This window comes from Perna viridis, chromosome 10 (assembly GCF_037379345.1).
Source record: "Perna viridis isolate PV_CMFRI_1.1 ecotype Kerala chromosome 10, ASM3737934v1, whole genome shotgun sequence".
Taxonomy (NCBI): domain Eukaryota; kingdom Metazoa; phylum Mollusca; class Bivalvia; order Mytilida; family Mytilidae; genus Perna; species Perna viridis.
In genome coordinates, this window is record NC_142454.1 from 30,191,561 (window position 1) to 30,206,269 (window position 14,709).

At 35.1% G+C, this 14,709-nt stretch overlaps 1 protein-coding gene across 7 annotated transcripts in view; it reads right to left on the reverse strand.

Annotated features, from left to right (window-relative positions):
• Positions 1-5,890: 5,890 nt before the first annotated feature.
• LOC148605320 (uncharacterized) overlaps positions 5,891-14,709 on the reverse strand; it is a 29,094-nt gene continuing 20,275 nt past the window's right edge. For 6 of the 7 annotated variants that reach the window (XM_088550918.1, XM_088550922.1, XM_088550919.1 and 3 more), the window contains one exon: positions 5,891-8,283. In XM_088550918.1, the coding sequence (XP_088407044.1) occupies positions 6,390-8,273 (1,884 nt within the window). In that variant the 5' untranslated portion in view covers positions 8,274-8,283 and the 3' untranslated portion in view covers positions 5,891-6,389. Of the gene's footprint in view, positions 8,284-14,321; positions 14,456-14,709 lie in introns of those variants that run through there. The other variant, XM_088550923.1, reaches the window with a different exon arrangement.

Consider the following 14,709-nt stretch of genomic DNA (forward strand, 5'->3'; position numbering starts at 1 on the left):
TCACCTATAGGGGGTGGATTGTATGGTACTGAAAAACGTGAAAACCATCCAAAATAAATGAGTAGAGAGTTTCAACTAAACATAACAGACACCTTTGTTTTTTGTTTTTTTGTTTTTTTGTTTTTTTTTTTTTTTGTTTTTTTGTTTTGTTTTTTTTTTTGTTTTTTTGTTTTTTTTGTTTTTTTTTTTGTGTTAGTTTTCTTTATGAAAAAACCACAAGGAAAATTTCTCACACCTACGCCACACTCGATCGATTCTATATTAATTTCAATTCAAGTCATAAGTGAATTATTAACTATGGAGTATCATAGATGTTATTAATTTCGCATGACGAAACAGTATTTTTCGAAAGTTTATCTTGATATTCATGTATGATTTATTATTTCACCGAGTTCGGTGTGTAAATACTTACCTGTTTAATATTGCAATCTGATAGCCTTTGTTTTAAAATTTCATACCATATACGACTCTATCTTCTTAAATGTATTAGTGTCAGTATATTTCTCTTCGTGTAGTTGGCTGTATTGTTTTGTTTTGTTTTGTGTTTGTCCCTATAATACGGTATGGAAAGTGTGAATCGAGAAGGACAGTTTAACTGTAGAAACAATTATATATGCGAATCCGATTAATATATAATTTACTGTCCTAAAAGCGAAACGATCATCAATAATTTTTTACATGTATGTGTATGTTAAACTTACAGCCGCACATCTATTATAGTCTATACAGTACAAACTCCAGATCGGTGAATCAGAATTTTCAGCTTAAGTTTTCGAAGGACGAAAACGGGTATTAGTTTGGCAAAAAGCCTGTATTTAGTCGGCTTGCGGTTTCTGGTTGCTACCAGACCTTGATCGCGCGAATATTCAATTTTTTCTTTGTTTTTGTAAATTCGGTTTGCTGCAATTTGTAAATTAAGCTCGTTTTAATAATGGTACACTGTACATGCACACAAACAAATCATACGGTACTGTTTGAAGTATCAACTCTTCCAAATCATTGGAACATTTGTATTCAGCATTTTGGATCAATCTCATGTAAACTCAAAGTAACTTGGACTGATTTCATTCTGTTTCAAATGAAAGCTTGATAGACTTTTGTGAAATTGAATATAATACAAACAGGTCACTGATTTCAAGAGTTCTGTCCCTTACTCTAGATCTACCTCCTTAAGACGAACTATATGTACATATACATAAAAATTTGCAACCGAAAGAGCCCTCCAATTGCTTTTCATATGTATAATTGCAGTTAAAATGTGAAAACAATTTGAATTGAGTAAATTGCCAGTCTTCAATATATTTGGGAAGGGAAAAGGGAATGACATGACAGACCTTAAAAGACATCATCGGATTTCTAAACCATTCAAAGACATTGAACACATTTTTTCTTAACATCTGTTTATTTAAGTATGTATTAATCTACTGTCTTGAGTAAAGCGCAGCACGTTTGCGCAAATGTAGTGATTGCGTGCATAATATTTTTATACGCGACTCCAGCTCGTTAGCCAGAATGGTATGTTGCCCTTATACCACTAGAAGGTGGAAATGGGATTTTGGAGCAGGTCATTATTTTTCAATGATCGAGAATTGAGTCAGGTAACTATCGAATATCGAATATACACTATTTCCGAGAGTTGTGCATACGTACTCTTTACAATAGATTAATACAAACCGAAAAAAAATACACTCAAATGAAAAAAAATAAAATAGAAATTCTTTATATGTTCATTCATTCCAATTTCTATTTCAATTTGAAAGACATATTTCAGTTAAATGCGTAAAAATAACTTTTGAAGCATGAGTATACAGAATGATAAAATTTCCGTTGGGAAGGATCAGTTCGGAAGTTCTTGAAACACAGAAGTTGACGTCACTGTTAAAAACTTTCTTGGGTACATTTTGGAAAAAACAGGGTCGGCACTTTCTTTGGCACTGAAAGGGTTAATGATTAATTATATACATCCAAAACACTTTAACATAAAGCAAAGGGGAACATAACAAACACACGTAGTGCTGTTGCATTCGAAGTTCAATAATTTGATTTATCGCCTTGTATTTTTCTAAGAAAAAGTAAATAGTTTGCATATCAGAATTCACACTCAATACCAGAGCTTACCGAAAGTAAGGGATTTTGTACTGTGCTATACTTTTTTACAATTCTGTGTCTGGAGCAAAGTCATGTTGCTACAAGATTTAGTCATTACTTCAAACGCTTTTTGTCGTCACTTGTGGGCCGTTATAGTGTCTCAACCTGCACCATGTGAACCGATTTGTTTACCATGCGAGTCACAGTTTCGCTTTTCCTTTTCCGCCTGCTCTGGACCAACTCAATGAGTGTTTCTGGATTGATGTAAAATGATGAATACAAACGTTCAAATGACTTGTAAGAGATGCGCCCTTATCCTAGGTCCACCTCCTTAAGTACCTACTGAGATACTGTTTTTCAATAACTCTGCTTGGGGTAAAGTCGTACAATACACTTCTATTTCTCTCGTATGCTACTATAACAAAGTCAATATAAATGTGTCATTAATTATTCCATTTTTTTTTTCTGATTATCACCGAGTCAGCTGTTGTTTGATGTATGTTGTTTCACATGTCATTCTCGACGATAATCATAATTTAATGTTTTACATATGATTAGCATATGTTTATCGTATGATTCACAGGTGATTATAATACTTTGTTATTCGAAATCTTCACAGGGAATTTAGCCTATTTTTTTCCTGTCGTAGGCGAAAGATATATAAAATGGTGACAGGAAAAATGAGACCGTATTCCTTTTGAATATACCAAACAAGTACATGTATATTCGACTTGAGTATACCAAACAAGTACATGTATATTCGACTTGAGTGTCTTCAGATTGGTTTAGTAACTCTATTAGTAACGTTTTCTGTATTTTCTTTTCAAATCGCTTCCAGACATATTAACGTCAACTATACATGTCGTTTGTTTCATTACACATCAGGAAAAAATGATTGATTTCGTGTCAAGCTGATCAGTCAAATTGCAGAATTACGTCGCAAATTCAACTCGAGTGTAATATATTTAATGAATGTATTCAATTTCTGATTAGTTTATAAGCTATAACCTAATTTGGGTCCGTTTACACTGAAACAAAATCCGCTTCGCGGATTATTCAGCGAATACATTCATTATATTTTAATTAAAAATTTTAAAAAATAATATATCCATCACTTTTATTAACACTGAGTAAACAGCAACTTTAATTTTCCCGCCGTGTAGTACTTCTAGTAAAGAAATTGGCCGCCATTTTAAAATCAGCCGGCAAGACGCTGTCATTTCATCACTGGGAAATGTTCAGTTATTTTCCAAAATTGAAGACACGGTTATTAAACCAGGAATTTGACATAAACCCGGCGGACATACAGTTAGTTAATAATTTATTGTCACAAATATGTTTCAACGTTACAATCTGACTGAAAACATTGTTTCGGATGTTGACAAACAAAAAGTAGTTCCGCAAAAGGTTGGCGTGGCCTAAATAGCAAGTTAGTTTATACAATTGAAACAATGTTGATTTTTGTCAACAAACCAATCAAATGGTAGGATTCTCGTCAAATTAAAATACATGTATGTAAATATAGTACACTTCATACAAAAAACACAAATTTGTATTGGTAACGACTAATGTGTGTTTTTTGTTTTTATGTTTTTTGTTTTTTTGTTTGTTTTTTTTTTTTTTGTTTTTGTTTTTTTTTGTTTTTTTTTTTTTTTTTTTTTGTCTATTCCTTTCAGGCTACGCCCCCTTAAAAATTAATGGTAGTTTTGATGTAATCACCATGATATATCACCCTCAACACGATATATCTCCCTCTTGACCGGAAATACTCTTCCTTTCCGTATGCGCATCCTTTTTATTTTCTTTGAAGATAAAATGAATAATTCATCTTTTGTTCTTTTGCTGTTGTTGATTTGTTTAAATAGAAAAAATACTTTCATTCCAGTTTGACTAAATATCTGAGGAACTACAACAATTACACTAGTATAATTTCACATAAGTTTCTTTAAAGTTATGCACATGTTCATAAAGTGTGATGTATTAAAAAGGATATTCCGTATGATATAGCACATATTGTCATCAGCGGAGGGTGATACACCGAATAACACTATCAGAAAATATACCTTGTTTACATCTCGGGTGATATATCTACCTCGTGTTTTACTTCGGCGTATCCCCCACTACTGCAGATAATATGTGTATAATGTAAAAATAGGCTTGGCAACGTCATGAATTTGTTTGTCAAAACATATCACGTGAAAGTCATATGTAAACTGAAACAAATGCCAATCATATTGCATTCGTTCTAGCCCCGTGCAGGTCCGGGTGTTAAAAGAATAGGCCTGCAGCAGCACTAAGCTTGTCGTAAAAGACGACTAAATAGTGCTCAGAACCCTAGCCAGGGGCTAGGGCGCTCTGCCCACAGAGCAACTGGGATGTGTGCCCCAGGTGGTGGAATGGGGTACCCCTGGCATGTTACATGCTGGGGTTGTCAGGCTATAATACGGAAAACCTGACCGCAAACCATAGTGGTGCACCGTGCTGGGAAAGATGCTACGTTCCTCGCACGTTAAAGAACCCTACTGTGGTATTCTCCCGGAGTAGGAACCATAGGGCTCCGCCACAGGAGGCTAAATTGCCCGACCCTACCCATCTCCCCCTATTTCCAGTGGCAATCCAAATTTGTCGACCCCATTGTCCTTGTGTCCCATCCCTTTTTCATTTCATCATCATTTCATGTTCATTTTATCATCAATTTCATGTTCATCGTCTGCATATAGCTGAAATATTGCTGCTCGGACATTAAACCCCAACAAACAAACAAACAAAGCATTCGTTCTATATGACAACCACAGGTAAACAAAAACATATGTCAATCATGTTAGTTTTGATTTACATGATAATAATGGTTTTTACATTTTCATTGAATAATATGAAAATCATATCATGTCCGATTCGTAGGATAATCAAACGTTGCACTTCAAATGATTTGTATCCCCTTTGGTTGTGCGTATAAGATATTCCAATGACACCACATTATCGATGAAACAGATAGTCAGAGAGAGAGAGAAAAAAATGTACAAGAGATTTATTTTCTTTTGAACAAGATATCTTTTTAATGGCATTTTATAAATGAACGTGAACAAATGAATTGGAAGCACACTTTGTTCTTTTTGATATGCCAAAAGTGTAAAATATGGTTTAAAAGAGTAATCAAGGGAACCAAGATTCTAGCAGAAATCAAAAGAATGTAATCAAGGGACAACGATTAGACATGAAAAACAGACAAACACAACAAAGAACATAAAGTAACTAAAATAATACATACAAAGTAACAAAAGTAAATGACCAAATTCGGACTCCACTAAAAACTTGGACCATGTACCAGGTGTACCGGTAGGGTCAGCGTCCTCTGCCTTTCTAGAAACACCCGCCGATTTGCTCATAAAAAGTCAAGTCCGGGTAGATGAAAGAGGAAAGGAAAACTATGACACGTTGAACAAATCAGTTTTCATGGTGCAGATGGAAAACCGTAATGATCCACGAGTTCATGAAAACGACAATAAAACTTCTGTAGTGATGACTTCAATCTTGTAGCAACATAACCCTGTTCCAAAAGCCTAATTGTAAGAAATGTAGCGCGATACAAAATGTCTGCAAAGTTACGGCAAGCTCTGGCATAACGTATGATTTGTGATATAAAAACTCCATACGCAGGTACTGAAGGGATGTTGTCACAGATGAATGGAAATAAAGTTTGGTCAGTATATAGTTTTCCTTTACCATCGATCTCTTAGTGTAGGTCAAGATATGAGGCCGACACCACACTGGAAATATATGTTGTCGATAAAAAATTCAAGCATTTTGAAAACATCTTCTGTATATATTTGGAAGATGTTTTGAAATTATTTTTTACAAAGCATGAGGAATCGCTACCAAGAACTATATATTTGTATCTAGGTGTACAATCTTTTTAATATTTTCATTTAAAACAAGCCACCGCTTTGACTGGGTAATTTGACTACTTGTACAATTAGTACAGTTAATGCCACTGGCATGCATCAACTACAAACGAACATTTCAGTTGTCAAAAACATCACTTTTTCAATATTCTAGAGAAAAGTTTCTAAAAATATCCAACGATACAGATATTTTTTTTTATGTTTTCATTTTGCTTAATACTAACTAACAAAGACTTGTACATGTACAGAAGTACCATTCCATATAAAAATAAATCAATTAGGGCCAATGACGTAGGCGATTCATGGTTTAGAAATTCCCATGCACACAATGATTTTCGGGTCTACATATGCAAAAGGTTTACCTTACAATAGTCCTTCCTGTTATCAGATTTGTATTTTTTATGGTATAATTATGCGGAACTGTAAATCGCCATCCCCTATGAAACTATCTAAGCAGTCATGACGCCCAGGGGTTCTGCATTGACTGAACGTGCTAGGGTTATAATCCGCATATGGGTTTATATGTAAGTCAGAGGTGTGCTCAGAATGGGCGTATATTTCATTACCATATTTGTTCCGAGCATGTAGTCCTGGATTCCGTGGTCCCCAAACCCACTGACCGTCCACTAACACTTTAGTAGGTTTAATCCCGTCTTTAAGAAGACTTTCTGAATCCAAAAGAGGAAAGCCGTATAGTTCAACACGCCAATGTGAACTACTAACATGCGCTATCCCCCCTTTCGTCCTATTAAACTCGCAACATTTCAAACTTTTCCCTTTATCATCCCAAAACTTAAATTGTTTCATAATTTTAGACTTATGTTGGAGTAAAGCAGTAAAATTTGAAGTTAAAAATCGAATATCAGCATCTCTTTCCCATGGAAGAGTCTTGCCAAACTTTACCGCTCCTAATAAAGTGCCACAATGAAGTTCGCAAATCATCCCCGATTCTTCGCAAAGTTTCATGAAAAATTTGACTATATCTGTCAGTTCTTGTATGCAGCAAGGATGCAATGCATACCCAGTGGCCTTGTTGCATTTACCTTTCCACTTAACACAACTAAATTTCATGTCAAATTCGTCTGCAAACTTCAACCGGTAAAGATTGTATTTTGCTGCTAGATCAGTCCATGCCATCGCATTGTTCGAGGGTTTCGGTCGATTTATGTGAAACATTGAATCAGGGCAGACAGCACTTTCTACTTTATTTTTGGAAAGTCTGAGAAAGAAGTCATGAAAGACACTTGACATTTTTAAATGTTCATCTAATTTGTATATCTGCGTTGTTTCTTTCCTAACTAAGAATGGACCATTGACGTAATCACAAAATATGCATTCGCGTAACGATTCGTCATACCCCTCCTCATAGAATAATGAAAAGTTACTGTGAGCACTTTGATAACATCCATGTTTCCATAGGCCATCTCCATCACGTGACGCACCTCCAACGACTGCAACATTCAAAGTTTCGATTGCATAAATAAGACGACCAATGCGGACATCAGTATCAAAATGAGTTATGTTTCTAGCTATGAGCGAATATTCCGTTACTACTTGTTCTAATAATAGATTCCATGCTTTACCGTACGAAAAATCATGAGGAACTTCTCTAAATGTCATCGTGTTGTATCTTGTTAGATTTGAAAGTGTTCCAAGATTTGGGATGCCAACAACTACTTTTATTTTATTGTTGTATTTCCAAATGGCCTCAAGAAGTGACATAAGACTTGAGACCTGATCGTCTTGCCGCAAAACAACTAATGTAACCAGCTTTTCAATGGGAGTATCATGCGGACATTTCTCAGTTTCAAATCCTTTGTTAAAAAAGGGATGTCCGTATCGTGTCCCTTTAAAGACATCTTTGCACTTATGTTTAGAAGGAAAACATTTTCGTTTTAGTCCTTCAGTAGTGGTTTTGGTTATTTGTAACAGTTTTTCAACTCTTTTAATCGCACTTAGTAGTGCTTTTCTTGCTTTTGTCCCACGAACATGTGTTTTTGCGTCACGAACATCTTGCGACAACTGAACAAGTATTTTCCGAAGAAGAACGATTTCTTTATAACCAGTTGAATCGGTTGCATTGATTACTGTCGTTTGTTTTATAATCGAATGTGGTGTCTCCATTGTTTTGTTAGACTGGTCGAAAGTTTCTACGTTCCTGCCATATATGTCCGAAAATTTTACTGATTTGAATAAATGTCCACCATAAAGGACAACTGAGACAACCAGGACAGCTGTACAAACTCCAATCCATCTGATCAATGTCCCTGACATGACGTTCATTCATTTGTTCCTAAAACGAAGACAATATTGAAATACAATCATTTTGGTTATAAAGTGATACTGTATTAACTGAATCCCTTTTTGGACTTTAAAATTGTGTTTAAGCAGATGTTTGGTTTACAAGGACTTAGACTGCATAAATATTCATGTAAAGGGACTTAATAAGTGTCCAGTTAAGACAGGTATTCGGATTATTAAGTAAGTATTTGTAAGAATCAGGCAAAACGGGAAAAATCAGAAACATGTCAAAAACCAACCGATTTGCTCAGAAATTTTTCAATACAATCTAAGAAAAATGAGGTTTATGACAGAGTTATCTGCCCTTAAAATGTTTATATTCAATGCATTTCAATGAAATTTTAACTCAATTGTCCAGCATGATATGAAAAATCTTGGCGGTTTACCTCGATTATTATGGTGGAAATATTCAAATTACACTATCAAAATGATGTTTTTTCATACCATGTTTCACCTACTACCTGATTCTTACAGGGACTCGCACTTAAGGGTTCTTTTCAGATAGATTTATTTGTATTTTTGTACAGAGCCCTGCGTCTTTTTTTTATCAATTTAGATCGAAGATCGGAATTGATATAGCAGTCGCCAAAGCCTTTAGATTTGTAAAGCCTGATAGCATACGCAATTATCATACTCTACCGCAGAAAATAGTCCCATTGGCATATCCAACTAAGGTTCAAATGGAGATACATGTAGTTAGGTCCACTTCATAGGTATTTCTAATATATAAAATTTGATTATATATTTTATGCCAATAATCAGACCCAATAAACTAACTATACTCTTATCGGTACCTGTTTATTTCTATGCATTTACCCGAATAAACCAGTCGTTCAATGTCGATATATTCATGTTGCCAATTCATTTTTAGAAGCTTCGAAAAACATCTGATGCTTAGCTAGAAATGAAAACTCTGCGAGATTATAAATAGTCATCAATCATATAATTGAAATATAAAGAGGAATGCTGAGCTGAGTACCAACTCGAAGAGCTGTCTTCAGATATTTCATGCAGGCCCTGGCGGATAATAGGGGCAGTGGTTACGATCAAGAAATTTGTATAAAGAAAGGGGTTTCATGATATTATTTGCCACTTATCTTTTGGCCATTTTTTTTAAAGGGTGCATGAATTTTAGTCATAATGGCACTTGTTTATAATGGCACTTGGTCAAAATGGCACCTGTGTTCACACACTATATATCATTTTCACTGAATTATTTATAAAAATGGGAAAATATATATCACAATAAAAATACTTTGTGAAATTAAATGAAATACCCCCCCAAAAAAATAAGGCGCGAATTATATGACAAATGTTTCCTGCACAAGCCACAATTGGTTAAAACATATTCAAAGACTTTATCGGTAATGTTGATGTATGAGTCTCTGAAACTAGGTGCCCAGAAACTAAGTGCATTTACACATAGGCGTCCATGGACTAACTTTTAGAACTTGAGTATAAAGCTTATCAACCGGGAAATGTAGCTAGTTTAGAGGAAAATATATCTAAGAATATGATTTATTTCAATGTTTGTGGCTTAATTTTGAATGATTTAACAGACAGTTTCGACCTGAAGGTCAATAAATTGAATATATTTCGACCTGAAAATTTAAAACTGGGAATGGCCAACTAGTAGTTTGTAGTTCCAAAATGTCGGAGTTTTGAGTTCATTCATCTAGATGCTCCATGGAAACCGATATGGAACTTGAATGTTACGCAAACTGGCGCACTGCTACGATGCATCATTAATTTTGGTGTGTGTGGTTTTTAAATGTCATTTGTAAAGAATGGTGAAATTAAAAATAAAAGCAAAGAGTTCAGTATTAACCATTTATAACAATAAGCTTGTGTTAAGATATGTTTGAATTCGATCCCCGTACTTTCCAGTTATCCCATATTTTGCAATTTGACGTTTATTTGAATCGTAAAAATTCAAACGATCGATATAAATTGATTCAGTACACGAGTACATTGATTCAACTTGTGAACTCAAGTTGATAAGTGCCGAGATCCCGTTTAAAAGTTTAAGATGTGGTTGTTTACAGAATAAAGTCTACCATCTTATCACCGTAAAAGCGTAAAATATGAGGTATAAGTATGACTATACACTACGATAAGTCACATGACAATTCTTATTATATCCATCATATAATGAACCCGGAAGTAAACTAAATACACATGGCTTCTCGGTTGTGAAAAACTTTCTTGGAAAAAACTAAATCGAAAACGAGACTTAAAAGGCCTTTTATGAATAGTGATAATCAGGATAAGTGCATTTCTTTATTATTTATCCTGCGATGAGTTCATTTAAGGGCAAATAACGGATGTCAAATAAATTTTTGCTTTATTTGTATGGTACCGAATAAAGCAAATAAGCTCCGCCCATCATCATGACGTCACAAGCCGGACTACTTTTTGTACCTTTGATCTCTTGTTTGTAAACATGGTTATTATGTCAACAAGCACGGTCTTTGTTTTCAGTTGCCGTAACAAAGATTTTAGACACATTCGGCTCGGAAGGGGAGTAACTGCTCGGCATAACCTCGCAGTTACTTCCCCCTCCTTAGCCTCATACAAATACTTTCTATTTTTTTCTGTATATTTTCTAATATTGTATATATAGTCAACAGTGATATATCAAATGTTTGCTGTGTGATAATTTGTGAAATAAATCTGTTATTTCACTCACGGACTTTCTCCCGCCAAAACGGTTATATCACGAATATTAATCTGCAGATCACAAAATTTAAAATTTATGTTGAAAATACCAAACAGTTATGGGGAAATCTATATACCTAATGGGGTATAGAAATTTTTATCGAGAATAATTGAATTACTCGCACCAAGAGCGCTTGAAGATTTTAACTCGTGCGCGGAACAATTAAGTTCCACAAACTTGTTAAATCTGGGCGATCTCCTGCTCTCGTGCTAATATTTGGCATATTTTGGTTATTCATATTAAAGAGAAATAAATTATGTAGAGAGCATTAAAATTCAATGAAAATAGGGAGATAACTCTTTTTGTGAAAAATTTAGTTGCTTTCATTATGTAATTTAAAATCATTTTCTAGGCCATCCATTGTCGATTTAAACAAATTTTGTACTATCTGACATACGTATGATATTGAATTGGAACAAAAAATTCGTGAGATAAAATTTACTATGTGCAATCCATATCATAGGAACTGCCTGGTTTTTAAATGGACAGTCTCTAAATCGTATGCGTGTTCAGCATGAGAGCATTTAGTGTAACGTGAATTTCTCCTGGCGTAGCATTCCTATTCTTAAACTCGGAACTTATAGGGCAGAAAACTCTGACAAATCAGATGTGCAACTATAGTGAAATTATGCAAATGAAGCTATATTATCGCTGTGTGTATTTATAACATGAAAGAGAAAGGGCTATTTTAGTTGTTTGTGTCAATGCGTAAAACTAACTTCGTTACAGAGAGAAAGGACACTTACCCAATCGGTGCACCTCGTCCTTGTTCACACGTTTCTCAGTTACTTTTGTTTCTATATGCGTGTTATTTTGTTATTTCATGTTTTTAAAGTGTGTATTTACATGAATATCAACTTCACTTTACCGATATGTTTATAACATTACCTAGATTTTCGTAATTTCATTTTTATTGAAGTTGATGATTGGGGGGTTTTACGGTCTGAACTATCCTTAAAGATCTCGCACGACCGCCCTTTATGGCGATTCTGTTAGTGATGCCAGTTAGTAGTAGAAGGTAGCGGAGTCCAGCCTTCGGGATACCTGACCGAAGAACTCAGTCAGAGTATGTCCTACTAGCAGCTGGGCTGCTGTGTTGACGCTTTGGCCTACTCCCAGACCCCACGTGGGTCTAAGAGCGTTTCCCCGCTCCAACTGTTTGGGAGTACGTCAACGTGTAGAGTGTTATTGAAATTGCTTTTTCATGGTAATGAATATTCCATGCTACTGGACTTATTAATGGTAATCATATCCCCCACTTTGGGTGTCCGTCCGTGCTTTCTTCATTCCGTTACACAACGGGGTACTAATTTCTTACCCCTTTACACCAATGATTGGTATTTAATTAAACTTTCACCGAATCTTTATGACATATTCCCATTGTGCACCTCCTTTTTTACATTTTCATCCATATAAAGTTGGAGGTCAAAATGAGCATGTTATCAAATGGGGGTAACGAGTTAGCGAACATTGCTCACAGTAAATACCTCATGTTTAATTTGGTCAGCTTTGTCAGCCTAAGCTTTGGGGTGTACTCTGATTCGATGATATCCATGTAAGTGTTCGTCATAATTTTGTTCATAACTTGTATGATTTTAGGCTTTGCCATCTGCACTCAAATTAATGGCATGTAAAACCATGTATTGCGGGGTATGTCTCGACAAACGATGAATATGCAGAAACACCTGCATAAATTGTTAAAAAAAAAATACCAAATAAGTTTCCGACAGAACGATCTTGAGCCATTCACGATTTTCACACCCAACCCACCCACCCCCTCCCTAAACACATCTTTGTAAAAGCGGAATCAGCTAGGTCCGGCACCCTGGACGCGCACCAATCGTTGTTCGGGGAAACAAGCAATAAAATTAAAGAAGACGGTGCGGGTTCCCTTTTTGGTCAGTCATGGCGTCCTCCCGTTCTTCAATTCCTTATGAATTGGACGTCACTACATGATTTGAAAGGAAATGTACAATTTGCAAGTCTACATGCATGGCAGTACAACTATAGACGATCTAATGCCTGTTGTAACCAAGTGAGCAGGGGCGGATCTAGGATTTGAGTCTGGGGGGGCGTAAATTGAATTAAAGTGTCACCCCATATTTTTTGCCTTGCTTTGCACGGCATTAAATTCAATTTACGCACCCCCCTCCCAACTCAAATCCTGGATCCGCCCCTGCTTTTACTAAATTGAATTTCCCATTTAAACAGTATACATGAAAGAATGACTGCGTGTATTTGTTTGATTGTCATCAATAAACATATTAATGATCTCACCAAAATTGTTTTCAAGGCGGCCTTCGTGCAGCCCGAGTTACATGTAAATTGGCGACCTTATCTTCATGCATAAAAGGTATGCTTAAAAATAGGCTATGTGATGCGATCAGAATATATTTTGATGTGTTGGGCAAGTCTACTTTTATGCACGCGGAAATGTTCATAAAATGTACATATAAAATAGTATTCCACTGCTTTAGATTAAGAAAAAAGCAAAATTTCAAATTTACAAACCTTTATAGCCTCCAATGTCTTTCAGAATAGCGTGTTTTAAGGTGCGTTCGAATGATTACCTATCGAGGTTGTTCTCTATTTTGTTCTGAACAGACATTACACAAACCGCTTAAACAATACGCTACGTTTTCCAAATTTTTTAATTCAAATTTATCATGTCTAGACTCTTAAAAAATTGACAAAAATAAGAATCTGATTAATACGTAAGTTGATAAGTACACTTCACCGTTTGCAGTAACATCTGTCCTGAATTATCCAAAACCAGTGTATTCTTAACCAGACAGTTATTTAGGAAGCAACCATTTGGTTTTAGGGAGGGGCTATGATCATATTTTCTATCCTGCCTTTTTTATTTTGAGAAGGTTAAGGTCCTGCCCCTTTTTTCAAAGCGCCGAGTTTTTGTTTGTTTTTGTTTGTTTGTTTGTTTGTTGTTGTTTTTTTTAATTTGATCTTTGTCACCCCATAAAAAAATTCGGTTTAGACAGGTTTCACTGTATATGAACCTCAGCTCAGAATGATCTGTTATTAAAAATGTAATACTGTAAGATTTGCTCTTGGCTATTTTTCCGCTTCTCAAAAGATTGCAACTAACAACGGGACTACTTGGACAAGGATATGGCGCATGTAATTCAACATAAATATAATAATAAATGTAAGTTGACATATTGAAAGACCATGACCTAACTGACCTATATAGCGCCCTTTTCGAATATCATCAGCGACCTTCAAATTACTTTTCACCGGATATGACGTTCCAAGGGCAGCATGACTGGTGTCTTGCAAAAAGTGGGATTGCTTACCCTTTCTGAGTAACAAGTATAGTAGATTTTTCTGCTTTTTGCGTTTTTAGATGAGGGATCAAACATCGATAGACTCTTCAACACTTAGATATATTTTGAAGGTGACACAGGTGCATGTAATAGCCTCCAATGAAAATAGTAGAAATACAAAGATAAATCATATCTAGAATTTTGAGATACACATATAAAAAAGGCATTTCCGTCAAAAGCAGACAATTCATTCACTTCCAATTAAAAGTTCCTAAAATAATTGCTTTTTAGTGCTTTTTCAATAATTTAGAAATATTGACACGTCTTGTTTTATCATAATCTGTATCAAATAAGCTGTACTGGGTAAATTTAAAATATTAAACCCATTGACATGTTTCCGAGAATTCTGGAAAATTTA